At 49.7% G+C, this 27,742-nt stretch overlaps 1 protein-coding gene across 4 annotated transcripts in view; it reads right to left on the bottom strand.

The window, feature by feature from the left end:
• Window positions 1-27,742, bottom strand: part of CAMTA2 (calmodulin binding transcription activator 2) — a 1,245,102-nt gene that overhangs the window by 189,227 nt on the left and 1,028,133 nt on the right. For all 4 annotated transcript variants that reach the window (XM_085638475.1, XM_085638477.1, XM_085638474.1 and 1 more), the window contains exon 18: window positions 20,266-20,457. In XM_085638475.1, the coding sequence (XP_085494601.1) occupies window positions 20,266-20,457 (192 nt within the window). The remainder of the gene's footprint in view (window positions 1-20,265; window positions 20,458-27,742) is intronic.

The following is a 27,742-nucleotide window of genomic DNA, read 5'->3' as shown; positions in this document are numbered from 1 at the left end:
CCTTCCAGAGGAAGACGTTGAAGCTCCTGAGGTCCAAGAGAGGGCGTAGGCCCCCTTTGCCCTTCTTGGGAACCAGAAAGTAGTGGGAATAGCAACCACGACCTACTTCTGGACCAGGAACGCGCTCGACGGCCCCTTTGGCTAAGAGGACCGTAACTTCCTCCCGCAGAAGATTCAAGTGATCCCCCGACATACGGTGGTACTGCAGTGACATGGCTGGAGGGGTCGTCTCGAAGGGGAGTAGCCCCTTCGGACGATTTGCAGCACCCACCTGTCCGACGTGATGGAACGCCAGTGGAGCAGGTGATGGCGAACTCTGCCGCTCATTGGCGTGGAATGGGCCTGAGAGCTCGGACTAGGAGGGCTTTGAGGCGGATGCTGCCGGGGTGGACGTTGTCCCCCGGTACCGCCTCGGCAGAAGCTACGTCCGCGACCGCGTGCAGGTTGATTCTGCGGCCGGTGGCTAGGCGGACGTGAGGGGGCGCCCCTTCCTAGGCCACAAAAGGGGCGAAAGGCGGAAGTTTGCGGTCGCGGGGCCGAGTGGCCCAAGGACTTGGCCGTAGCCCGGGAGTCCTTGAAGCGTGCCAGCGCACTATCCGCCTTCTCGCCAAAAAGGTGAGTGCAATCAAAGGGCATATCCATAAGGGTACTCTGGACATCCCCCGAGAAAGACGTGGACCGCAGCCAGGCGTGGCGACGGAGCGCCACCGTGGTTGACATCGCCCTACCCAGCGAGTCCGTAGTGTCTAGTCCACATTGTATAGCATGTCGTGCTGCATCCCGCCTGTCGGCAAGAGCCTGGCCGAGCCGTGTCCGGGCCTCCTCCGGACACAGGGGCAGCACGTCCTCCACCGTATCCCACAGAGAGTGGGAATAACAGTCCAAGAGGCAAGCGGTATTCAAGGACCGCAGTCCCAAACTAAGGAAAGAGAACAGCTTCTTTCCGAACTGTTCCAGCCTCTTGGATTCCCGATCCGGAGGAGCGGACGGGAAGGAGGATTGGGAAGTCGAGGCCTGGATAACCAGGCTCTCGGGCGTGGGGTGTTGGGACAGAAAACTGGGGTCGCCCGGAGCAGGGCAGTGGCGCCGGGCCACGTTCTGATCCACAGGAGGTACTGTGGAGGGCTTGGACCAGGTTCCCTGCAGAACCTCCACTAGTGCCTCATTGAACTGCAGCAGAGGCTCCGAGGAGCTTGCTGACGGTTGAAGCACTTCAGTGAGGAGGTTAGTCCTCACGGCCACAGCAGGCAACTCCAGCCCAAGGGCTTCGGCCGCCTTGCGCAGCACCACTGAAAAAGCAGCACCTTCCTCCGAGGCCACAGTCGGAGGTGAGATGAAACCAGTGTCCGGGGAGGTGTCCAGACCACTGGCATCCCCCAGTTCATCTGCCCAGTCCTGTGATAAATCGGCCTGCCTGGCCATAGGGTCCTCAAACCCCTCCCAGTCGCCCCCGTCATCCGATTCCTGATGAACAGGGGGAATAACCGGAGCCGGGCGGTAGATGAAATGGTCATCCATCGGCGTCGGATGTGGCGTCGGATGGCACTGCACCGGTGCCCGGTCCGGACCGGGGCTGAACCGGGCAACGGCGTCGTCTGGAGACGGCGCCGGAGGTGGAACCGGTGTCGGCGCCGGCGGAGGAGGCGTCGTGAGGTCGACCGGCACCGGCACAGATCCAGGCCTGGATCCCTCGGAGACCTGCGGCTTCGGGACCAAAGTAGTCGATGGCGCCGAGGCCGGAGCCACCGGCTCGCAAGGTCGCCCAGTCGAGCCCGCGGGGCCCTAAGGCGCGTCGGCAGGCGTCGATGGCGGAGCTAGGCCCCTCATGGTTGAGAGGAAGGCACTGATCTCCGCCGGAGTCGTGTCAGTCCCAGGGACCGGCGGGTATAGGGACGGACGCGGCTCCTGCTGCTCCGGCGGAGCCGCGTGGGTGGGACCACCCTGACCCTCGACCGAGTCGCGCGACCGGCGACAGGAGTCCGAAGAGCGGTGTCGCCTCTTGGACTTCTTTGAGTGATTCGACTTACCCGAAGACTTCGAACCCGACGAGCGGTGATGGTGGCTGCGGCTCCGCCACCGGTCCTTCGACCTCCTCCTGGACCGGGACCTTAAACGGCGCGGAGCCGAGTGTCGAAGCTCGAGAAGCTTACGGGACCGCTCCCGCCTAGCCTTCGAGGTCAAGGCCTGACAGTCGAGGCACGACTCCGCATCATGGTCGGCCCCCAGGCAGTAAAGGCACCAGCGATGGTGGTCCGTCACCAACATCAGTCGGTGACAGGAGTCACAGGCTTTAAATCCAGGCATCCTACCGGCACCAGAGTCGACAAGTAGACCAAAAAGAGTCAAAAAAGTTTAGTCAAAAAATGACTAAGGGGTAAGCTCTTCCCGGATCGGCGCTGTCTGACGCGGAAAAAAGAAGAACTGACGTCAGCGCGCGAGGGCGGCGTCTAAGTACTCCGACGACGTCATTCCGGCGCACGACGCCGACGACGGACGCGGAGCCGCAGACGACGCCTAGCGACGCGCAAGGGGTATTGCTGACGAAAAATGTTTCCGGATCCAGCCTGACGCCTGGGGATATTCTAAGGTGAGGAATCTAACTAACGTGTTTCTTTCAGATAGGCACATAAATACAGAGGTGTTATGCCTTTAAAGCCCACTCGGGAACTGTTTTAAACGCTTACATCTCAAATCCAACTGAACAGATTAACATCAGCCTAACAAAAGCACGCTTTCGGAGAAAAAGTTTACTTTCATGCCAAGTTTGGTGTAAACCTATTCAGGTATTGGGGCTGTAGGGGCAAGCAAAAACACATGTGAACTAAAATGGGAAAACATATCTTTCTTCAGCCCCTTCACTCACTTTTTCCCTGCACGGATCAGCGCAAACAATGGTACACAGGACCTTAGCTAACTTGCATGTAAATCCATCCACTGGGTCACAATTTACAGGGAAATCAAAAAAATTATTTTAAATCGAATGTACAACTGAATTACAATGTCTAACGCCACAATTGATAAAATCAAAACACTCCAACAAGAGCAAGGAGGAGCACTCGCAGGTATCAGGAAGCCACTTTATTTGAAGGCAAACATGTTTCGGTGGGAGAAAACTTTATCAATGGCAATTACATGCAGCGTGTCGAGGAGTCCTTTAAACTTCGCTGGACTCGCTCTCGTTGGGGGATAGATGCCAACCATCAAGAGCGGACTGTTAATTGTCCGTGGGTAATTTCACTACGATGCCACCATATATAAGGAATATGCTACTTACCAGTATGCATCTGTTCTTGGCATGTAGAGCTGCAGATCTACACACTTGTGCATAGATCGCCATCTGGTGTTGGGCCCGGATGTTTGCAGTTTGTTTTTCCTCTTGGAAAGTCTTTGGAAGTCACGAGATCGGTGACTCCTCCTTTGGATCGTATTGCGCATGGGCTTCGGCTCCATCCTCAGATTGTTTTTCGCCAGCAGGGAAAGATGGAGCGTAGTAGTAATAGTGAAGAGGCCCATGTGTGTGGTATCTAAATAAGATAAACTGGAACAGATACAGGTAGCCGGGGAGGCGGGTGGGCGTGTGTAGATCTGCAGCTCTAAATGCCAAGAACAGATGCATACTGGTAAGTAGCATATTCCGTTCGAGGCATATGAGCTGCAGATTACACACTTGTGCATAGATTATATAGCAGTTCCCAACCTTAGCGGCGACCACCCGTATCTGTTGCAGTGGTTGAAATAATGTGTTGAGTACAGCCTGACCCACACTAGCTTGTTGCTTAGTTTGCACATCTACACGATAGTGTTTTGTGAAAGTGTGCGGTGTTGACCATGTAGCCACTTTGCAGATATCATCTAATGGGATGTTCCCTAAGAATGCCATGGAAGCCCCTATCTTTCGTGTAGAATGGACTTTTGGAGGAACGGATAGCGTTCGCTTTGCTTTGTGGTAGCAAATTTGGATGCATTTTACAATCCACCTAGCTATCCCTGATTTTGAGATGGGGTTGCCTTTGTGCGGTGGAGAGAAAGAGACCAACAGTTGTTTGGTCTTACGGAAAGGTTGTGTTCTTTCGATGTAGTAGAGTAAGGCTCGTTTGACATCTAGTGTGGTTGCGAGAAGAATACCGGTAGTTCTACTGATTGGTTTAGGTGAAAGGGAGAAATGACTTTTGGAAGGAATTTTGGGTTGGTACGGAGAGCAACCTTGTAATGGTGCATTTGGAGAAAAGGTCCTTGAATGGTAAATGCTTGTATTTCACTGACCCTTCTACGGGAAGTGATGGCTACAAGAAAAGCGGTTTTCCATGTTAGGAATTGTAGTTCACATTTGTGGAGAGGTTCGAAGGGAGGCCCCATTAGCCTTGTGAGAACGATATTTAAGTTCCACACAGGTGAGGGTGGCACTCTGGGGGAATTATCCTTTTAAGGCCTTCCATGAAGGCTTTGATGGCAGGCACTCTAAAAAAGTGATAGGTGTTGCCTGATCTGTAGGTAAGCTGCAATAGCTGCGGGGTGTAGTCGAATGGACGTATAGGCTAGATTGCACCTTTGTAGGTGGAGTAAGTAGCCTATGATGTGTTGAATGGACACGTCCAGGGGATTGATGGTGTTGTTATGGCAATAGACAACAAAGCGTTTCCACTTGGCGGCGTAGCACGCTCTAGTGGTAGGTCGTCTGGCTTCTCTGATGATGTTCATACAGTCAGGGGGAAGATTTAGGTTTCCAAATTCTAGGATTTCAGGAGCCAGATCGCAAGGTTGAGTTGAGCTGGGTCCGGGTGCCTGATCTCTCCATGGTTCTGGGTTAAGAGGTGTGGAGAGAGGTGTAACTTTTGGTGCGGTACTACCGATAGTTCCAGCAGTGCGGTGTACCACGGCTGTCTGGCCCAGGTTGGAGCTACTAGGATTAGTGTGAGGGTGTGTTGTTGTAGTTTGCGCACCACCAGTGGAATGAGTGGGTGAGGCGGAAAAACGTACGCAAATCTGCCTGACCAGTTCATCCATATCGCATTTCCTTTGGACAATGGGTGTGGGTATCTGGCGGCGAAGCTTGGGCATTTGGCGTTTTCGTGGGTGGCGAACAGGTCTATCTGTGGATGTCCCCACATTTGAAAGTACGGGTGAAGAACTTGTGGGTGAAGCTCCCACTCGTGGATCTGTTGTATTTGTCTGCTGAGCAGATCCGCCACAGTGTTTTGGACTCCTGGGACATGCTGAGCTAGGAGAAAGATTTTCTGGGGAATGGCCCATCTCCATATGCTCTGAGCTAGTTGAGAGAGCTGTGGAGAGTGTGTGCCGCCTTGTTTTTGGATATAATACATGGCTGTCATGTTGTCTGTGCGGATGAGGACTGCCTTGCCTGAAATCTGTGTTTGAAAAGATTTTAGGGCTAAGAATATTGCTAGTAACTCCAAATGGTTGATATGGAGTAACTTTTGTTGAGGTGTCCATTTGCCCTGTATGGTGAGAAGTAATAGATGAGCTCCCCAGCCGGAGAGCGATGCGTCCGTTGTCAGTAATATCTGAGGAACCGGGTCCAGGAACGGTCGCCCTTTGGAAAGGTTTGTGGTGTTCCACCACTGCAGAGAGCGATGGGTGCGACCGTCTACCAACACCAGATCCGTTAATTGACCCTGGACCTGGTTCCACTGGCGCGCTAAGCACTCTTGGAGAGGACGCATCTGGAGTCTTGCGTGAGGTACTATGAAAATGCAAGAGGCCATCATCCCTATTAGTTGCATGAACACTCGAGCTGGAAGGGAGTGTTGTGCCAAGAATTTTGCGCGTAGCGCTTGAATGCTTGCAATCCTGGCAGGATTGGGGTAGGCTAGCGCTTTGGAGGTGTTTATAGTGGCACCGAGGTATTGTTTTATGTGGGATGGTTGTAGCTGGGACTTCTGGTGGTTTACTGTGAAGCCCAGTTGGTGAAATAGTTGGATAGTGGTGGACGTATGTTGTGTGAGAAGTTGGCCTGATATATGATGTCACTAGTTCTAGTGTACACCTTGTATCAGTACAAACAACCCTTATGGTGATTGGTTGTAAAGTCAACCTTATAGACCAGCTATCCTAGTGGTAGCATGGACAAGAGCAGTCTTAGGCTAAACTCTGTATGGCATGTGAAGCCAGCTGTTATACCATTTGCAACCCCTTGAATACCAAATGAAAGGACACCACAACAGATATATTATAAAAATAGAATGTATTTATTCTAGTCAAAATACCCTCAGCACTCTTTATGAGATTCGAGGTAAGTACAACACAGTCTTATTTAAGCATACATAAGTCACACAGGTAAGTAATACAGTTAGGCCATAGGGGCCACGCAAACCATATACTCAGTAAGTGGTATAAGAACCACTGTCACGAACACAGGTTAGGCCTAGGCCTAGGGAATCGCTGGGGCTACACTATACTACCATTTGCTAGGAAGTGGGAGGCCCACGGGATTCAGGTGCAGAGTGGAAACACTCACGCGTAATGCGTTAAAGTCGATAGAAATAGTAGTATTTAGAAATTAAGAGTTTTAGGACACTTCGGAAGGAACTATGAGTTAGAGACTTGGAAACTAGACACTAGGATAGTCAATACCCTTGTGAGCACCGGAGTACTCAAGTTACCTAGCCCACGGGCTGCGGGAGCATAGGTGTGAACTTGCGTCGGGTTTCGTCATCGACTCCTATGGATGCCTGAAGAAAAGATGCTGACAGGCAGTCAGTGAAGAGTGTCCGGTGGATTCCAAGGAGGGAATCAAGGAGGAGGATACCTGCAAGCAGAGGGACAGAGTCTAGGTCACCAGCCAGGAGCCGGGAAGGAACCAGGCGATGTCGTGAAGATGCAGGTGAAGAGGTGAAGCTTGTCGCAGCAGCCACGGGTACCAGGAGGCGTCGAGGACGACCAGAACCAGGAGGCGAGCTGTCCCACGAGGGCTCTTGCTGTCGGCGGCGTCGATGTCGAGTTTGGACCCAACAAGCCTTGGCAAGCGCAACCCACGCAGAATGAAGGATTCGCTTCTGTTGCAGACCAGGAAGGCCTGAGGTGCTTCTCTTTCACAGGGAAGCAAGGGCCAGTCTGGAGGAGCCAAACCAGCGGTGAAAAGTCAAGGGTTCGTCGTCGCAAAGGCTACTAGCCAACGGGCAAGCAACCGGACAGATGCGTCGAGCAGGAAAATGCAGAAGAGCCCCACGCAGAACTCGTGGAGTGTGGAAGGCTGATCTTCGGTGCAGATGGTGCTCGGTGTTTGGGCTTCTCAATCCCCAGAGCACAACTTCGAGGATGCCTCAGAAGCTGCGCTGGAAGCAAGTAGCCAATTTTCCCAGGTAGCCGGTCCCACGTCTCTCGTCGCCTCCACGGATCTCAGCTTTGCTGTGGATGTGGATCAGGGTCGGAGAAGTCTGGAAGTCAAGGCGCTGGTCGGGCTCCGCAGTCGGTTCCTCGTAGAACTTCGGGCAAAGCAAACGGCAGGTCGCTTGATGGTGCCTGTTTGCACAGGGTGGCCACTCCTTGGCCAAAAGGGAGATTCTTCAGTCTTCTTCCGTAGTCGAATGTCGAAGGTCCAGAGTTTCTGTTCAAGTTTCAGTTATCAGGATAATCCAAAGTCCTAGGGACTCGCTCCCACTCTTATACTAATCTGGGGGGCTGGGTTACCTGCTAGGTCCCTCCTATGGGTGGGACCAGGGAGGGGGGCGGTTACACCCCCTTCCCTTTGTCCAGTTTCGCGCCAGGACTGGGGCTGGAGTGCCCCAGCATCGGTTTGAACTGGACTATGCATGGGACACCTTGTGTGCCCCAGGCAGTGTCTCGTTTCATTCATCCCTCCCTGCCCCAATACACTAAGGCCTGTCTAGGGTGGTGCTAGCACCTCCAAAGGCAGGAAACCTATTGTCCAAGCCTCCCTCGCTGGAAGGACTCCCAGCAGCAGGAGGTCAGACTCGTGTCTGTGGCAGCAGCATCCATTTTATGATGCTGGGGCTCTGGTTAACTTTAAACGGGTAGTAGGTCTTCAACATGTCTTCTCCCTCTACTATCCTCACCACCAGAAATGGGGTGGGGGTAGTATTCCAAAGTGTTAGACACCTTACACAACATTTTTCGATAAAGCCAAACCATAGTTACCATAACCGCGAGGATCATAAGGCACTTTAAGAGTATATGGTAGGCGATATCATAGAACAGCTATAAGGACATGGTTCCGAAAGCTGCAGACAGGCTCAGCTCATGCTAGAGCACCATCTCACATGTTACCAAGCACTCTGCCTTCAGGATTGTTAAGGCCTGCCATAGGAGTGACTGATAGGTTACCCATGTGTCTATATATAAGGTAGGTATAGGAATACAGCAAAAACCAAAGGAAATGATGGACGGAGTGTTGAACATTGCAAGCACTCACCCCCAGTCAACTGATCTGGGTTTAATCCATCACCGTTCTTTAGCCCACTCTGCCACCCCAGTTCAGACATGGCCATATGCAAATCAGTCTGACCCTGTGCCTCATGGGAACAGTCCAGCTCGAACTGCCAAGCCATGTCTTCCCTGGACCGGAAACAAGCTTCCTGGGACCGGTTTCTGGTATTTCAGCCGTCTTCAGCCAGGCTTGCTTGAATCCAGTGGCAAAGTGAGCAAGGGACTCACGTCTGAGCATACCCTGCCAACTTATGGCGAACAAAAGTGTTCGCCATAAGTTGGCAGGGTATGCTCAGACGGCTAAAGAACGGTGATGGATTAAACCCAGATCAGTTGACTGGGGGTGAGTGCTTGCAATGTTCAACACTCCGTCCATCATTTCCTTTGGTTTTTGAGGTATAGGAATACTACACCTAAGCAAGGGGTGATTACACGACCTTGCCCCAGCTGAGTGATCAGCCAGTTGTGTCATAATGGAAGGCCAGCCAGGGGTGGAATAATACATGCTGCAGCCCCTGGTAGGCCTAGGGTACACCTATGCCCTGGGTACCTAAAGTACACTGTACAGGGCCCTAGAAGGTGATCCTTACCAATTGGGTTATGTACCTAAAGTACATAGTATGAATTTAGAGAGAGAACAGCTGGGCTGTGGGTCTGATTAGCAGGCCCACAGCCACATCTAAGTCGAAAACCAGTGAAGCAAAAGCAAAAAGTGGGGGTGAACATAGAAAGCAGACCCTACTCTCCTACATGTTGTACATAATGATTGTATGATTTGGCCTTTATCAGCCAGTCGTCTAGGTATGGGAAGACGTGAATGTGTTGTCTTCGTAGATGTGCTGCAACGACTGCTAGGCACTTGGTGAATACTCGTGGCGCAGTCGTGACTCCGAACGGGAGCACTTTGAATTGGTAGTGTTGTCCGTCCACTACAAATTTTAGGTACTTTCTGTGAGCGTTGTGCACTGGAATGTGGAAGTAAGCGTCTTTGAGATCCAAAGTGGTGAGGAAGTCATTTTGGGAGAGAAGTGGAAGTACCTGCTGAAGCGTTACCATGTGAAAATGGTCTGAGTGTATGTATCTGTTTAGGGGCCGTAGGTCTAGGATGGGCCGTAGAGTCTCGTCCCTTTTTGGTATGAGAAAATATAGGGAGTAGACTCCCATGTTTTGTTGGTTGTTAGGAACGTGTTCTATTGCCTGTTTTTGTAGGAGGGAGATTACCTCCTGCTTTAGTAACATTAGATGTTCTTGTGACATTGGGCGTTGTCTGGGTGGAATGTTTGGGGGGGTAGATTTTAGTTCTAGGCAGTAGCCTGACCAAATTATTTGTGTTACCCATTTGTCTGAGGTGATGGTCGCCCAGACAGGAAGGAAATTTTGGAGTCTGCCCCCGACCGGAGTGGGATGGTCTGAGGGGATAGGGGGGGAAGTCATAGGGTAGGCGGTGTGGCAGAGCGGGCGGTGTTTGTTTTGCCTCTGTCCTTGTTATTGTTACCCCTGTAGCCGCCTCTTTGATAACCCCTTGTGAAGGTGGACTGATTTGTATGAAGTGGACGCGGTGTCTGAGGAGAAGCCTCTAGACGTACTTCGAAAGGAAGAGCGGCGAAAGGAGCGTCTGGGAGGGTGTGACTGCAACGCTCCCATGGATTTTGCCGTATCAGTATCCTTTTTCATTTTTTCTAGGGCCTCATCCACTTTTGGACCAAATAGATGTTCTTGGTCAAAGGGATGGTTAAGGATGGAGGCTTGTACCTCCGGTTTAAACCCTGATATCCTTAGCCAAGCATGGCGACGGAGGAGGACACTGGTATTGATAGCCCTGGAGGCTGTGTCTGCTGCATCTAGGGCGCAACGTATGAAGGTATTAGTAATAGTTTTACCCTCCTGAATTAGTTCGTTGGCCCTAGCTTTATATTTTTCAGGGAGGTGGTGCATTATGCTTTCTAACTCGTCATAATGTGCCCTGTCATATCTGGCCAATAGCGCTTGAGTATTGGCGATACGCCATATATTGGCCGTTTTGATTCTTTGTCAGGTGGTGGTGCTTCGCCTGACGCCTGGGAGTTTGCCCTTTTACGTGCGATGGATACCACTAGAGAATCTAGTGGCGCTGGCCCTCTGATGTAGGAGGGATCTTTGGGGGAAGATTTGTATTTTTTCTCGATGCGCGGGTTAATGACCCTGGCCCTAACTGGGTCCTTAAAAACTTCTGGCGCATGCTTTACCACTCCTTTGAGCATAGGCAATATGGAGGTGGACCTATGTGTGGTGTCGAATGTGTCAAGGAGGAAATCTTCCTCCACGGGGTCGGTATGCAAGTCTACCCCGTGATAGTGTGCCGCCCTTTGCAGTAGATGGTTGAACCCCAATGAGTCTTCTGGTGGAGAAGGTCTGGAAGGGTAAAGATTGTCTTGTGGGACGTTGGGGATATCAGGGATATGGGTCTGGGGATCCTGTAGGGGTGGGGTCCCCTGTGGGTAGGTCCTGGGGCACATCCCCTATGTCATCATATGGGTCCCCCTGATCATCATCGTCTGGAGAAGGGGTCGGAGACAGAGAACGATGAGGTTGGGGTGGAGAAGGCGGGGGGGGGTGGAGGTGGGGAAGGTATTCTGAAAGGAGAGGTAGCAGAGTCCTTCCTCTTTGGAGGTGGAGGAGCAGGCTTCTCCAAATGTCTCTTTTTGGTAGAGAGTGTCAAATGTCCAGTTTTTGGATCCTTGGTGAGTTTTTTTGCAAGGGATCCGGTGTAAATAGGTCTGGTGAGGTTGTTTGGTCCGTCGGCGCCGGAGGCGTTGGGCCGTTGGCTTTTTAGGCTTTTCTGTGCCGGTTCGTTGTTTGGAACCCGGCTTGGGAACCTCCGGTCGCTTGGTCGGCGCCGAGATGGGTTTCGGCTTCGAAGTGTCGGTGCCGGTGGCCTTGTGTGCTTTGGTCGGTACCGAAGAGCTGGGTTTCGACCCCGAGTGCTTCGGTGCGGGGCTCGGTGTCGAGATGGGGGCCGGTTTCTTTTTCGGTGCCGAAGCGTGTTTATTGGCACCGACGGTAGGCTGGCTCGAGCCCGAGCCGCCGGAGGGCTTGCTTGGCTTCTTTACCGGGCCCGAAGGTGCGGTGTTGGAAGCAGTGTCCTTGGTCTTGCCTAGGCCCGGAGGCGAAGGCGTGACCGGAGCCTTTTTCGGTGCCGGCAAGGGTGTGGGGGAGGGGGGGGGGGTGGATCAGTACTCACGACCCTCTGCGCCGGGGTGATGTCCTCCACATCTGTGTCGTCGGCTTCGGAAGCACTGACGAGGCCCTCGTCGGTGTAATGCTGTTCTGGAGCGTCGACGCCTTCTCCGAAGATGTCGTCCAGAATCGTCGCCGAGGAGTGTGCCATGGTTCTTCTGGCTCTTCGGTCCCGAATAGTCTTTTTGGACCGGAAGGACTTACATGCCGGACAGTCTCGAGCCTCGTGTTCAGGGGAGAGGCAGAGATTGCATACCTCGTGGAGATCGGTGTGGGGAAATTTGGACCCACATCGAGGGCACTTTTTAAATGGAGTCCTTTCCATTAGCCAGGACCGGAGCTTGGATAGGCCCGAAGGCCGCCGTCGACGACTGGAACCTGAGGTCTGTGCCTATGAGAAGGCGCGTCGAGAGGGGAAATCGCGATCGAAACAATACCGCGATTTGGGGTGAGGATTGTGCGTCGATCGTCGAACTGGAAGCTGTTCCGAACCGGAGCGCGAAGATTACATCCGAGCCCGATGGCGGAAAAAAACCATCTGAGGATGGAGCTGAAGCCCATGCGCAATACGATCCAAAGGAGGAGTCACCGATATCGTGACTTCCAAAGACTTTCCAAGAGGAAAAACAAACTGCAAACATCCGGGCCCAAAACCAGATGGCAATCTATGCACAAGTGTGTAATCTGCAGCTCATATGCCTCGAACACAATGTTTTCAGATTCTCAATTGTCACACTCATGATGCAGAGATATTTTCATCACACAATTCAGCCACATGGTTGTATATTATGCCACACCATATATATATAAGGGGCATGCCAGGTCAGTTCATGTCTCTCTTACCCCAAAGAGCCGACTCATACTCGCTAAAAATTGCACTCCGCTACCCTTGGTTTGTCCGCACATTGCCATATTGCTGTTTGTATATCCGCATGCGGAGGTTATAGTAACCATAGGAAATCCATTTTGTAATGTCGTTTCGAATCGGCAAAAATGGTAACAGCTCCAGGCTTGCAGCCTCCTTTTTGCTCCTGTTGGAGCATTTGGATTTAATTGTTAACACGCTGCGAATGTGTAAGGAGCACCCGTTCTGTAAAGTGTTCAGCAGATTTCTGGTGGCATTTGTGGAGTGACTTATGTATTCTGGCTAAACCGCTGCAAACCTGGAGCTATTACCATATTTGCTGATACAAAGTCGACATTACAAAATGGATTGTCTATGGTTTCTATATTTCTCTGCAAAGCCTACTGGAACAGGACTCCACTCCATCATGCTTGTTGTTGTACCATATGGCGGTGTTGTTGTCTGCACATTTATAGAGAACAGCAGCAAATGCAAGAGGTCCGCCGTAGTCTGAAGGTGAAAGACGACAGCCTGGGGCAAAGACGCCTTCAACAGCCAGTCGTCGAGGTAGGGAAAGACTGACACCCCTAACCTGCGCAGATGAATTGTGACCACCACCATCACCTTGGTGAACACCAGCGGGGCACTGGCAAGGCCGAAGGGGAGCATGGTAAATTGAAAGAGCCACAGGTAGCCTGTGGCCCGAAAGGATGGGGGAATGTGAAAATACGCATCCTGCAAGTCCAATGCTACCATCCAGTCCTCTTGGTCTAGGGCAGATAAGACCTGAACTAGAGTGAGCATCTTGAATTTCTCCTTCTTGAGGAAGAGACTGATGGTCCAAAGATCTAAAATGAGTCCCAACCCTTTGTTCTTTTTGGCAATCAGAAAGTAGTGGGAATAACAGCCACTGCCTACTTCTGAATCTGGGACTCTCTCTATAGCTCCCTTGGCCAAGAGAGCTGTAACTTCCTACTGGATCAATTTTAATTGATTCTCCGTCAGCCGTTCCTGATTTGGCAGAATGGGAGGAGGAAAAGAAAGGAAAGGCAGAGTATAGCCCTCCTGAATGATCTGCAAGATCCACTTGTCTGATGTTATGGACCTCCAGCGGGTTAGCTGATGATGAATTCTCCCGCCAACGGGAGTGGTGTGGTCTTGCAGAGTCAGACTGGGGGTGCTTGGAGGCTGCGCTGCCGAGGGCAGGGTGGCTGATGACTTCTGGCTTCCATTCCTAGGTCGGAATGAACCACATTCACGTCCCCGCATGACTTGGGAAATCTGTGCAGGATGGTGTCTGGGATAGGGCTGATGTGGCTGGAAACCCCTTCTGTTGCCACGTAAGGGGCGAAAGCTAGACTGGTCACTAGGCGTAGAATAGAGGCCCAAGGATCTGGCTGTAGCTCGAGAGTCCTTGAACCTCACTAGGGCCAAGTCTGCCTTCTCGCCTAGAAGACGGGTTCCATCAAATGGCATGTCCAACAAATTTGCCTGGCCATCACCCAAGAAGCCAGTTGTCCTAAGCCAGGCGTGGCGCCTAAAGGCCACTGTCTTGGAAATCGATCTGCCCAACAAATCACTCATGTCAAGGCCACACTTTATGGCGAATTTTGCAGCATCGCTCCCATAATTAATTACCTGAGATAGCACAGCCAGGGCCTCCTCCGGGACTTGTGACAGCAAAAGGAATGGGTAAAACGGCCCAATAAACATGCGGTATTCACTCACCGCAATGCCAGGCTGGAGGAAGAAAACATTTTCTTACCAAGTGAATCCAGCCTCGTGGTTTCTCTATCTGGAGGAGCAGAAGGGAACACATCCTGGGATGTAGAAGCCTGCAACACCAAGCTTTCGAGGGTGGGAGTTGGCGGAGGAAATTTGGGTCATCCAGAGCCAGACGATGGCGGCGTGCAATTGTCCTATTAACAGGAGTCCCCGTGCTAGGCTTGGACTACGTGCCTAGAAAGACATCAGTAGGTGCTTCATTGAAGGGCAAAAGGGGTTTAGAGGTGGAAGCTCCAGGCTGAAGCACTTCGGTCAGGAGATTAGTCCGGGGAGCTCACCCACCCTCTTAACCACAATGGCATAAGATACCCTCTCCTCCGTAGCCACAGTTGGCGGAGAGAGCATGCCAGTATCTGGGGAAGTGTCCAGCCCACTGGCTTCTCCAAGTTCCCCATACCAGTCCATCTGCTCCGCAGAATCATCCTGGTGTTCCAAAGGGGCCGTAGACCCCTCCCATTCCTCTCCCAAGCCTAATACATCTTCAAAGATTTCAGGCCACAATATAGAACCCCTGGGTTCAATCGGCTTCGAACGACACTGTTCCGACTCCGTGTTGTTGGGGATGACACTGTCGGTGGGCACTGACTTCGGGTCCGACATTGGGGGAGGTCGCGATAGCACCACCCGCATCGACGCGGAATCGGATTCCTGAGGCCCCACCAACGTCGTGGCCGAAGCTGACGGCGTCCAATCCAATGGGGGCACTTCAGGCCTCGATGATCTGAGAGGTCACCAGAGGGGTCGGCCCCCTCAAAAACAAGCCGCATGGCCTCGTAAAATTCTTTATTTAGAGAAGTAGTTGCGCAGGATCCGCTTGGACGAAAAGGACTTTGGGATCCTGGAGCAGTCCTGCAACCTCCTCTTCTTCAATCAGGACCGGGATGTCCGTGGAGTCGTGCTCGATGGTGTCGACTGTTGGGCCGCAAGGAGCTTCATAGCCTGCTCCCGCATGTTCTTCTGAGTCATAGCCCAACAGTTCGAGCACGACTTCCAATCATTGTCGCGCTTGAGATACCAGAGACAGACGAGGTGGGGGTCGATAACCGACATCATGCGGTGACAGGCACCGCACGGCTTGAACCCTGTCTCCCTCAAAGACATCCTCGCACACGAAGTTGTCAAAAAATTTCACGGAAGACAAAAAGTCGAAGAAAGGCCTGCCAAAAAAGCAACATTGGAGTAGCTCTTCCCGGATTGTCGCTTAACTGGCACAGAAAGAAAAGAACTGACATCCGTGCATCTGGGTGGCGTCTATATAGGTGACTGTGACATCATAGCCGAAGCTACGGACCTCACACAGAGTTGAATGGAGCGGCACGACGCGCAAGGGGTATTGCTCGAGAAAAAGTTTCCGGATACAGCCTTATGCCTGGGAAATTCAAAAGTAAGGAATCTGCTGCTAGAAGTCTCTATCAGATAGCTTGCTCTAAGCAATTTGCACTACCCAGGCGAGCTTGAAAGACTTACTTGGCTGTATCCTTAGCATCTTGAATGGTTTTAGAGAATATTTGTTTTCCAAAGGCCTCAATCTTTTTCGACTTCCTGTCCAAGGGGTCATGGGGAAAGAATTAGGATTCATCCCGGTGGCTTAAGTTCGGACCACCACACTCTATGTGGCATCTGCACACCTGCCTGTCCAATGGTGAGCAAGAGCAAGGCGTAGACCAAGTGGCCATCAGAGTTTAAAATGAATGCGTCGCTGAATGTAAGTATTGGCTGAGAGGAAGCAGACCCAGGTTGTACCGGAGTCAGCACCAAATCCCCCTTCTGTGCCAGCGACTTTGGGACCGCAGTTGATGAAGAGGAACCAGCACAGATCATGGAGCCAAAATGTAAGATGGCACTAGAGTTTGCAGTTCGAGATTTGCACCGGACTGTGAAAGAGACTCAAACCAATCTTCATTCAAACTTGAAAACTGGTTGGGCAAGACAGACCAAAGACACAAGCCTAGTATAAAGTAGAGGATAGGGTCTGGTTATTTTTCATGCATTTTTGTTTTAGAATTCATAAATCAAATGTATTTCTATGTTTCTATGGTCCTTGCACCATAACTCTAATCATAAACCCAGACACAGTTCGCCTCAAATTACCTCCCACCTGGCAAATACATCCTTCATTTCATATATCCCTGTTAAAACCCACACATGCATCTTACTTGAAAAAGACATCTTATCCTTCTAAACCTATCCTTGTAGCTGGCTATGGAGAGTTCATTATTAAAGAAATTTTTGATCCTTATATTTTCAAAGGAAATCGTCAGTACTTGATTAACTGGGAAGGATACATACCATATGAAAGAACTGTGAACGAGCTTTCTCTAGCCGCGCTTCTTACTTTACTAAGAAATTCAATAGTCAGCAGCCTGAACAACCAAGTATTTTTGAGGAGGAGCAGATTGTCAAGAATTGTCAGGTACATCTCCATTCAACATGTACCAGTCAGCATTCTCCGGTTTACCAAAGCTTGACTGATGCGAGTGTCTCATGACTGCTGACCGGCAAAGGACAGGGCTGTGGTGTGCATGCCGTCTGGTCTGATGGCCGGGAGATGTATGTACCTACAGTTAGCAGGGTGGGTTCTGGTATTAAGAATGTGTGTCCTGTTCGTTAGGGGTATTCTTCTACTGAACACAAGTGTTAGATGTGCACTGCTTGTTTCCGAGTAAATATGCTAACAATGGACATGCTTCTACGGTCGCTAACAAGATTTTGGTGTCTGTCTAACGCCTCTCTTTGGCAGTTTTCCATGGATGTTGACAATTTGGCTCCCAATACTGGGAGTTTGTTTTCTGATAATCCTTGTCATGCTTTACCAACATGGTTGGAGTCATTTCAGCGTAGTTGTTGTATGCAACTTTTCTAACTCATCATTGCTATGATTACTTCCTGCGCTATCTAATCCAATCTTTTGACCTCTTCATAGGTTAGGGGTACTGAGAAGTGGTTCAGCACATCACACAGTTGCTCTATGTTGGTTGCTTGTTCTAGATCCCCCTGGCTCTTCTTGTTCCTCCTACGCCTACTGTCCCTCTTGCCTGTCTTGATCTACTTCCCTGAACTTCCAGAGTTGTTTTTCCTGCTCTCAGTTTTGCCTCTGGAAACTGGAGTTGTCTCTAATCTGCATTTATTTGCTCTCCTGCTTCTGGAGCAAGGAAAAATTAGAAGAGTGGCTGGCTATTTATTGGTTGTTACAAATGGTTTATTTCTTTGTAGCAGGAACATCCTTATACAAACACGAGATACTTAGTTTGTGGATCCTCCACAAACATATTTCTTGCTTCACAAGACTCACAAATATTCAAGAGGCTTTTCTTTCCTGGATTGCTTTTGTCATGATGTCACAGATGTTTTTGGGATTAGCCACATAACCACAAAAAGAAGATAGAGACTCACCTTCTGCACAAAGGGGTAAAAGATGATCAGACCAGGGACCAAAAAGCTGAAAATTATTTGAAAAGATCACTTTTCAAGAGTAGAAAGTTCCATACCATTTACCAGACGTGCAGTACAAAATCTGAACTGCGAAGCCTCTGAGAGGGAGTGGAGTTCTGTGTCTCTCCACCTAACTGTCTGAAGATCGGGTCATAAATGAGGTGGACAATTACAAGTAGTAAATTCCCATTCCTATTTTTAATGGTATCGGACTGTATATGCACACTGCTATGCTAACTTTGCTTACCAAGGGTTTCCGGGCTGACATAGGGGAATGCCTCAAGCATGTGAATCTATGGAAGATCCATGCTTGTAAAGCAAAGCTGCAGTGCAGTCTGCCAACCAGAGTTGGCCACAACAACTAGGCATTCAGCCACGAAGAGCTAAGCAAAAACACACATGGTGCACAGTTTGGTATGGTTAAGAATCAGCAAAACATCGGTGCAGTCTTCCTGAAGGGGCGCAGCAGCACTGGATGCTGCTAGCAGGGTCTGGCCACCTGCAATGTAAAAGTGCAATCTTCTAAACAGGGCTGAGCGAAAGCAGCAGCAAACTCTGATGACATAGGGTGGACAGCAACTAAGCAATTTACCCAATGAAGGGCCCGAGCAGCAGTAAAGCAACAGTGCACTCTGTCTGATGGTGAGTGCAGAATGTGTCAACAATAGTGCTCCCTCCTTATAGGAGCTTACCAGCATCAAAGAAACACTGCTTTAATGAGTAAAAAGCAAGAACACATTTGTGCAGTCTGCCAGCAAGCACTGAGCCGCTGTAAAACAGAGGAATTTGCGGAGCACCATGAAGCTTGTTAACAAGTGCTTATAACCAGCAGAGGACCAGTACAGCCTGCAGACAAGATTCTGGGGTGAAATAAAGTAATGGATTAGTTTGCCCGACACAAACTATTCAATGGTGTAGTTTGAGAAACGACTCGGCTGCAACAAAGCAACAGTGCTGTAGATCTACAATGGCGGAGCAGCAGTGAAGTGAACCCAAAAGAGAAGAGCCTGAAGTTAGCTGCTGCACAACCGTATTATGTGCCTGAAGGGGCTAAGTGACAGAAAAGCCTATCTGCAGGGCCACAAGTAAGAGAGTAGAGTGCCTGAAGGAGCTACTCATTCGTGCAGTCCAACCAATGAGCATCAAAGCAACAATGTAGGCTGGGGCATAGCTAAGGACCAGTGCTGTGTGGCTGGGGTAGCTTATCAACACTGTAGTCTGAAGAGAGATATTATGCAAACGCAAAGCTCGGAAGGAGCCATACAGCAGTGAAATCTGCCTGAAGTGACTGAGAAGCATCAACAATGCAGAATGCCCCATGGCTGCTGCTCAGCTCCTTTAGGCAAAAGCAAATAAATGGTACAATCTATTTGAGGAGGCTGAATAGCAGCAGGGGTAACACTGCACACAACTCACAGGCCAAGGGAAGAGGTAGGAAAAGAGTGTGCTCTTCTGGGCCAGGACCGGAAAACAGGAAGTACCTTTTGAAGCCTTCACGAAAAGTTCATGAGTAAGCAAACATTTAATGCAAGACTTTGGTTACCTCAGTCAGGCAATCATAGTTTCATGCAAGGCAGACAAGCAGAAGGTGATAGTCAAAGAGTGTGGCAGCGTGGGCGTATGCTAGAAATCACACGATAATCACATTAGCATTATCAAAAGGTAGAACACTCACACAAGATGGGCATTACAAGGAAATCAGTGGCAAACTCTGAAGGCACAGAATTGTAAAGTAAAGATGCCTTGAAGGACATCGCCATCTTGAGAAGGACAACCCACGAGCTGTCCCATAGTTGGATTCACAAATGTGACAGTCAAACTGGATGAATTTTGCTAAAAACCCACAATCCTATAAAAACAATACTTGGAAATTGTAATAATCCATTCATGACTATCTTCACACACCTTCACCTTTGAAGGGGAATGGTTAAAATGCCACCATGAGATTGAATTTCGTTCCTGACCCTGCTAGAACTGAGAGGGAAGTGGGGGTTGAAGCGACACTTCAAGCACACACACACCTGCTAGTTTGTCCAAATTCTAGATGGTTAAGATACAATTAGTTGCTCCTTTTGCTGTACCTAGACTGGCACTTTAATTCTCTCTCTGGCAAGACAAGACATTTATTTCCTCGGGTAAAAAGGAGCACATGTGAACTTGTAGGACTGCCTAATCTTATATCAATGTCAAGTGACATGCAGAGGCCGTGTTTGCTGTGAGACAGAAGCCTGCCAACCCTGTCACTGTGACACAAACTGAACGCAATATATAGTTTATCAGTCTTGCACTTACAACACCAGACCACACAGTCTCTAGTACAACATTAGGTGGCGCCTGAAAGATGTAATAACATAGCTTCCAGTATATCATGTTTCGAAAGGATCATAACAATAGACCAAGGCACCAAATCTTCTATGAGGTGTAAATATGGAAGTGAAAAACATTGCAACGACAAGTGATTCACCTGGCAATCCTAGGCAGCTTCTAATCCCCTCCTCCCCATGCTTCACTGTTTCTGGTCATCGAAATGGGCATGAAAGCTTGCCAAGAGAGAAAGGATGAAGACCCATATTTGATGATCTTACCGGACTATTTTTAGTTTCATCGCCTCGGCTGCCCGCTTGCTTATCTTCTTGCTGCGAGCTCCATGCCCCGCCCCTGGCTCCAGGGAACAGGGCGAAGCGCTCAGGGCGGTCTCATTGCGCGCACTCCTCATCTGTTCCGTTGGAGCTAATTGGGCGAAGCGCGCAAGAGTGCACGCAGCTCGACAGCTCTCTCTAATGCCCGTCAGGCGGGGAGAACAGAAAAGGAACACATTACTTCACCGCTGGCTCTCCATGATGCATTTGCAGAACAGTCCAAATCTTCAATTTTTTGCCATGTCTGAGAAGATGTCAGGACGTTAACTTGCAATATTGCAGCCTGCTTTTCCCCAAGTGCTATGTGTACATACATACATGCCCCTACTCTTTGTTCTCAATACCAGCTCCTCCTCAGTAAACTGAAGATGAGAGAGACAATAATGTGGGGAAGGAGAATGGGCCGGAGTATCTGAAGAGAGAACGTTGCACAAATAAAAGCAAGATTCAAGGGAACAATTGTGTTCATCTGATGATGTTCTCTTAAGAGATCCTTGGCCAGTGCTAACATTTGAACAAGGTCACCACATTGTGTGATGCTATCTGGATTAGACTCAATTTAGTGCTGGCAATTTCACTGTGCAGAACTACATGGTAAGAAATGGCTTTTGTCCACACTCTCTAAAACACTACACATAATACAGTTTTATAGCTGCCCCTTCCTGAGGCTGAAAGAAAGATATCACTGCTTAAATCAAGGATAATGGACTTCAACCTGACAGAGTAGTCTTAGAAGCTGGGGGTGGGGAGTCTGCAACATTGTGATTTTCCTTCCCTATGAACTACCTCTAAGTCAAGGGTGTTGCCTGTAGTTGTGAAGATTCCAGTCAATCTAAACGAATGTCTCTCCCTTGACATCTAATACACGGTTAGCATCAAACTTGTCAAATCTATCTGTTTTACTGGGTTTATCCAAACACTGTGTGACTGCATTCAGAGTCACTAACAATGCTCAAAGTACATTTTCCCTAAAATGTATGCAAGTGAGAATAAAACTTCTGCTGTACATGCACATTTGCTTTCAGCTAAGAGAAAAGAACAGATAAAGCGCTTCACCTATATTTAGTGGTTCAATGGTAGATGTGAAGAGGTATTGTACGAGTAAGTGATTTAATATCCAACTGCTGTAGGACAGATCACTGTGTAAGCAACAAACCCAGAACTGCTGTTCCTGTTGATGCTCATACAAGCTCTTTAATAACTATCCCTTGATCCAATAGATATTTGATACAAAGGAGTGTTTTTGTCTCGCGCATTCTTATGTGTTACTTTCTTTACTGTGTGCATCTTTGGCATTTGTATATGGCTGGGTGTGTTCAAACCAATGAGCAGAATTGGTGCTTGTGTCTGCACATCAGAGCAAGACGCTCGAACGGCATGCAATATCAAAAAGCCTAATAGCTCACTATAAGTCAGAGAAGCATGTTTGGAGCAACGCTTGTATTAAGATCTGAACCTATGCTGGGCACGCAGGACAGGCACTTCAGTATTTCTTCTTGAACATGAGTTCCCACCGTGCCTCTTTCCAATATCACTTCTCCACATCAATAACGTTTACAAGAAGCAACCCTGCCACCTCCTTCCAATCTTAGAGTGGACTGGAAAGAGTTCTCTGAGCACCGTAAGCTCTAAGCACATACCAAAGTTTGCATATTCTATTGTAGATAAGCTGCCAGGTAGGGGCACAGTAACAATGCCACAGCCCAGCAGTAACAATACCCCCTATTGTGACCGAGGATATTTCTTACCAGGTCTGGCCTTATTGCAGCATCTCACTGTTTGCACATAACACCTAAATAATGGCCATCATTTTGAGGTGCTCCGTTTCTGCATGTAGGGTGTGCTAAAGCACATCTCTCAAGGGGGTGACAGAGTTCAGGGTCACGGGTCTTCCCCGTCAACCTGTCATTGTCGGATTCTGTGCCTGCCATTTGTTATAATGTAACTGGAGACTTGAAATCAATGTTTTTGTTCTACACATACATAACCAATCCAGAGTCCGGAATCTCTTTGGAAGATCATAAGAATTTCACCGACAGGTTGGGTTAAAGCTATGCCAGTGAAGTCATGGCCTAAATGACTGCACAGCCTTACATCTTGCATACAGTGTAACCACAGCACTGAGGAGCTGGGCCATCAGTCCCAAACGGGGTGCTCAGTTGATAGATGCTCCTACTGCAGCTCCAGCAGAAATGTGTATCAAGGGCACTACACGCTAAAAACAAATGCTTACAGGGTAACATTTTTCATTTGTAGCATGTGTGGCAGTTTGGCTGTAGATGCACATTCTCTGCTTAAACTGTAAGGGAGTAAGCCAGTAGATGGGGCAGATATTCTGAGCACTGTCTGGACAACCACAGCCTGTTGACAGCTTAGAATATCCACACAACAGAGTTAGGAAAACGTGTGTGGGGTTGACCATGTGGTGCTTTACATATGTCAGGGTATTGCACAAAGGCCACGGTTGGGCCATTTTTGCAGGACAAGTGTGGCAAAGGGCAGTCATTTGAATTGGTAGTGCTGGTCACTTACCCCACAGCAGAGGTAGTGCAGGTGGGCGAGGTGGGTATGTTAAAGTCTGTGTACTGAGGGCTAACACCATCACGTAGTTGCCTTGCTGGAGCAGAGGAATGACAGCCTACAGGCTTGTCATGAGTAAACATTCTGACAAGATGTATTTGTTGGGGCGCCTGAGGTCCATGATTGGCCTGAGGGAACTGTTCTTGGTAAAGAGGAGGTAAAAAGAATTTACGCCCTTACCCCATGGGTGCGGGTGCCCTCTCTATTTCACCCTTGAGGAGAAAAGCTTGCACCTCATCCTGGAGAAGGCGAAGATGTTCTCTGCTGAGAGTATGTGTGCATGGTGGATGTTTGGGGGGGAGTGGGTGAATAAGCGTTCATGAGAAGTCCTAGGAAGTAGCTGTTGCGAACGACTGTGAGAATACACTGAACTGAGGTGATTTCCTCTCTGGGGGGAGGAAATCATGCAGCTTCCCCGTGAGGAAATGGGGTGTAATATATGGTGTGGTTGTGTTACTTCACCGTCTAATACGCTTGCCAACTCCTTTAGGTCTAGTAGGTTTTGTCTGTAAATCCCTCAGATCAACCCTGGGTAGCTTTGGCACTGAGCAGCAAAGTTTACACAGAGGAAAAAGCGTTAAGCAATTAAACAGCAACAAAACAATTGAAGAAGGAATCGACAAGCCACTCAAGAAATTCGACCAAACCAATTTATATTAATAGAGCATATTTTTATAAGAATTTAGACACCAGAAAGAAAAAAAATCCACTGGAGGGTTTCCGAATAAAATATAGATTTTACAAACAACAATAAATCAGTGCACTTTCACTCAACTGTGAACCAGCCTTGGCAAAATCAATGAATTACACACCTAAAAACTTTTTCAAGGAAAACTTAGGTGAGTGTCACTGCAGTTGGTTAGAAGTACTTGGGGCGATCACTCCGGCAGGGAGCTAGTCAGGGCAACCAGCAAGGTCCTCAAGAACTGTTACATTTACAGGTGAAGTAGTCCTTCAGAGGTTAAAGGTACTTTATCAGTCTTGCAATTGATTCCTTGGAGTGGTCCCGATGCAAGGGATGAAGGATGCTAAAGATGCTGTGGATGTTAGAGGGTTGACGGAATCTTCCAGCTGGGATTCCTTTATCCATGAAGATGGTGAGGGGGTCTTGTTTGCAGGATCGACATCAGACAAAGTCCTCTCCGGTCTGGCTGAAGTCTAGTCGCCACTGGACTACCAGCTGCCCGCTGTCGAAGTTACAGGCCAATCCTTCCTGGGTCGATAAGTTTCCTTCTGAGGGTCCCAGCGACTCTCTAACAACACTTCCGGGCTCAGTGAAGTTGAGTGTAACTCTGTGCATTGGGTCTTCGTCCTTGGTGCTGCACAGTGGTGGCGGCAACGGTTTGAAGACTTTGGGCTACCAACTTGCCCCTGCAGGCTTCTTCAGCTGTAGCGTCCCTGTGCTGTGAACAGGAGGCCAGTCAGCTGGCTCTTGGAGTTGTCCAGGTTTGACTGGGCTCTGGCAACTTCTCCCAAAGCAGGACACAGCAGGCACAGTCCCTTCTCTTCTCTAGTCACCAGGTGCAACAGCTGCAGTCCCCGTCCGTGCAGCCTCTCTTTGTTGGTCCCTCGTTGCAGCAGGACAGTCCTTTGGTCCTTCTTCCGAGCCGGTCAAGATCTGCGGTCTGGGTGCTAGGGTTACCCTCTTTATACTCGGAAGCCCCCTCAGGGCCCCTTTATGCGGTTGGTAGTCAATGGCCTACCAAGTTCCCTCCCACCTGATGACCACTTCTGTGAAGTGTGGTATCTGGTGTTCCCAGGATACACCCTTCTGTCCACTCCCAAGATGGCCAGACTCCTCTCCTGATGTACAGACCTCACTAGCCCACCCGGGTGTGGCTACCTCAGGGCTACAAGCCCCTGGGGAATCCAATTTGGCAACTGGCTTCTCCTCTCTGCTCCCTGTGCCAGCCTGTCTATTTCAACAATGGAGCAGACGTCCCTCCTGGTGTCCCCCATTACTCTACAAAGGCAATTTCACCACGGAAGACTACCTTTTGGAGCTAACACATAAGTGGCTTCCTGTAGGAGGGAGATGACACCTCTATGACCTGCAATCCCTCATTGTTCTCCTTCCTGAGAGTGATTAGCAAGTCTCTCCAGGAGGTCAGAAAGCGGTCTCATGGAGCAGGCTCCATGTGTGCCAGGGAAGGCGCAGGGGTTTTAAAGGTAACATAGTGGCAGCTTTGCTAAAGCTGCACACTGCAACCAGTCACATTAATTTCGACTTGAGATACAATTGGACTTAATTTAACAAGTAGTTTGATAACTTGTAGTGCCCACTTTGGTTGCACCATTCAGGAGTAAGCACAGCTGAGGTTCCAGCGTGCAACTCTGTACACGTCAATGTGGCGACCAAGTCTTTCCACCAACAAAACGGTGGTTGCACGTGATTTACTGTCAGGGCGTGTAAAGTACACATCCTGCCTGCGTCATGTGTTCAACCCTGCCTTTAGGGCTCAATAGGCCTGCCAGAGAGGGTGACTTACACAGATGTCCAGGGGAAGTAGTGGCTTTGCCGTTGCATTTAAAGCTAAAGTTGGGCTAGCAGTGCACAATTGTTCTGCCAGTCTGAAGTGGTGGATTGGGGGACTAGTTTTAATTGAGGGACCTCCAGCATGGCACAATCAGTGCTGCAAGCACTGGGGTACCCCTCTAACTTACATGCTCTGGGTACCATTACACAAGGGACTTACAGATAAGTTAGCCATTTCCAATTGGGTATAGACAAGTCAACATAAACGTGTAGGGTCAGAGTACTGGCACAGAGGTCTGGTTAGCAGGCCTCAGTGCACTCTTAGAGTCAAACAACCAGCAGCATCAGTCGAAAAATTTGGGGGTGACCATACAAAAATAGGCATTTCCTTACACTCCCCAACAGAAGATGTGCATAGGGTGGAGACTGGAGGGGTGTGGTGGCAGGTCAAGTCATTGTTTGGAGGTGGAGGCCAATTTAGCAGGACCTCCATAACTCCTGGCCTTACTGTTGTTGCCTCGGTAGACACCTTTTGCATCTAAGCCCTACCCATCTGTTCGTGGAAAGATTGCTATTGCCTCTAACAGCACTGCGGCTGGTCGGAGGAAGAAGCCTTAGCTCCTCCTCTAGGCTGCTGCCCCCGAAAAGATCCCCTTGAAGCTGGAGTTTGAAGGGCACCCATTAATTCTGCGATGTTGGTGTCCTCCTTAATTTTTTCCTGCATTTTATTAACCTATCCCCAAATAGGTGTACCTCATTGAATATGAGGTTGAGGAGACGCTGCTGGACCTCTGACATAAATCCTGAGATCCAGAGCCAGTCTGTGGAAGAGCTGGTGTTGACCCCGAGGAGGACGCTGGTGTTAACCCCTTGGAAGGCTGTCTCCGCGGCATCCATGGTGCAACAGATGTTGGTGTTGGAGATGGTTTGGCCTCGGACACTATCTCCTCCCCTTGTTGTCTGCACTCCTCAGGGATCTTTTCACCAGCATCTCCTCTCTCTGTGACCTGTCATAGGGGAAGAGTTTCCCTACAGAGTTGGCTATGCATCAATGGAAACTGCCCCTGTGGCCACCCTTTTACCCGCTGCATCAAGCTTCTAGCTCTCTTTGTCAGGTGGCAGGATATCGCCTGTGGCCTGAGCAGAGGCCTGTTTGCGGGTGGTACAAACGCCTAGGGAGTCAGGGGGACATGGCCTCTGATGTAGACAGGATCCCTGGGGGAGGGATTATACTTCTACACCCTGGATCTTACTACTTTTGCCTTGACAAACTCCTTGAATGACTCCGGGGCGGACTTAAGAATGCCCTTAAGCATGGGCAGGAACTGAACCGTCCACACCGATTTCAAGAAAGTTTCAACAAGAAAGTCCTCTTTCTCATGGAAGACGTGCATGTCCGCCTTGTGAAAAGTGGTTGCCTGCGGAATGACCTATGGTATGCTGTGGTGTCGTCAGGGGGAGATGTCCTGATAAGGTAGTGATCGACGTATTGATCACCAAGAAGATTGGCGTTCTAGTCATCCCCAGGGGTCATCTGTAGGCCCGGCTCAATGGTGGTGTCATAGGGGTCAGCAGGGCCAAGGGGGGGGGGGGGGGCTGCCTGGGTCAGAGAAAGACCATGGGCACCTCTCATAGGACTGCCGTGGACGCCGTAGGTGTGGTGTTCATGTGCATGGCAGTGGTGGAGCATAAAGTGAAGGGCTAGTACCCTTGTCCCTGCCTCTTGCACATCAGATCTGGTGGTGTGGGAGGAGCCTCCTATGCTGGAACCTCCTCCTTTGAAGCAAAGTCTCTGCTGGCTTTGGTAGAGGGAGTCTGGCCAAAATCTTCACTGTCATTGTATGAATAAACAGGCGCTGAGACCTCCCATCAAGCTCCTCTTGGAGTCTTTACAGGATTGGCTACTTCAAATCCTCAGAGCCGCTCCAAATCCTAGGTGCAACGAAATACTAGAAGGCATGGTGTCTTCTCCTTCCTCTGCACTGAAGGGGTATTGTTAGCCTAAGATGTTGGGGGGGGGGGGTATTGGAGATGGATTGCTGGTGCATCTTGCTGTGCACAAAGCCTCGCCATCAGTACAGTAGGGTTTTCTCAAGTGGAAGGTAAGGCAAGATTCACATGAGTCACTGTAGTATGGGAAGAGGCAGCCATGACAAACTCCCTGATGGTCCAAACAATGGGTAATTAACATGGCACCAGAAGCAAAACTAGAAGGACGTCTAATCCATAACCCTTTAAAGCTCCACATTCTCTGGTGTCGAAGACCGGTGAAGAGGGCATGTGCCTGATAAGGGTGCTGGGACCCTGGAGTTTGGGGCTCTGAAGCTGGATGCCAGTCTCCAGAGGGTGTCAAATAGAGGCGAAGCA

The sequence above is a fragment of the Triturus cristatus genome, chromosome 12 (genome assembly GCF_964204655.1).
Source record: "Triturus cristatus chromosome 12, aTriCri1.1, whole genome shotgun sequence".
Taxonomy (NCBI): Eukaryota; Metazoa; Chordata; class Amphibia; order Caudata; family Salamandridae; genus Triturus; species Triturus cristatus.
This window is presented reverse-complemented; position numbering and strand designations above follow the sequence as displayed.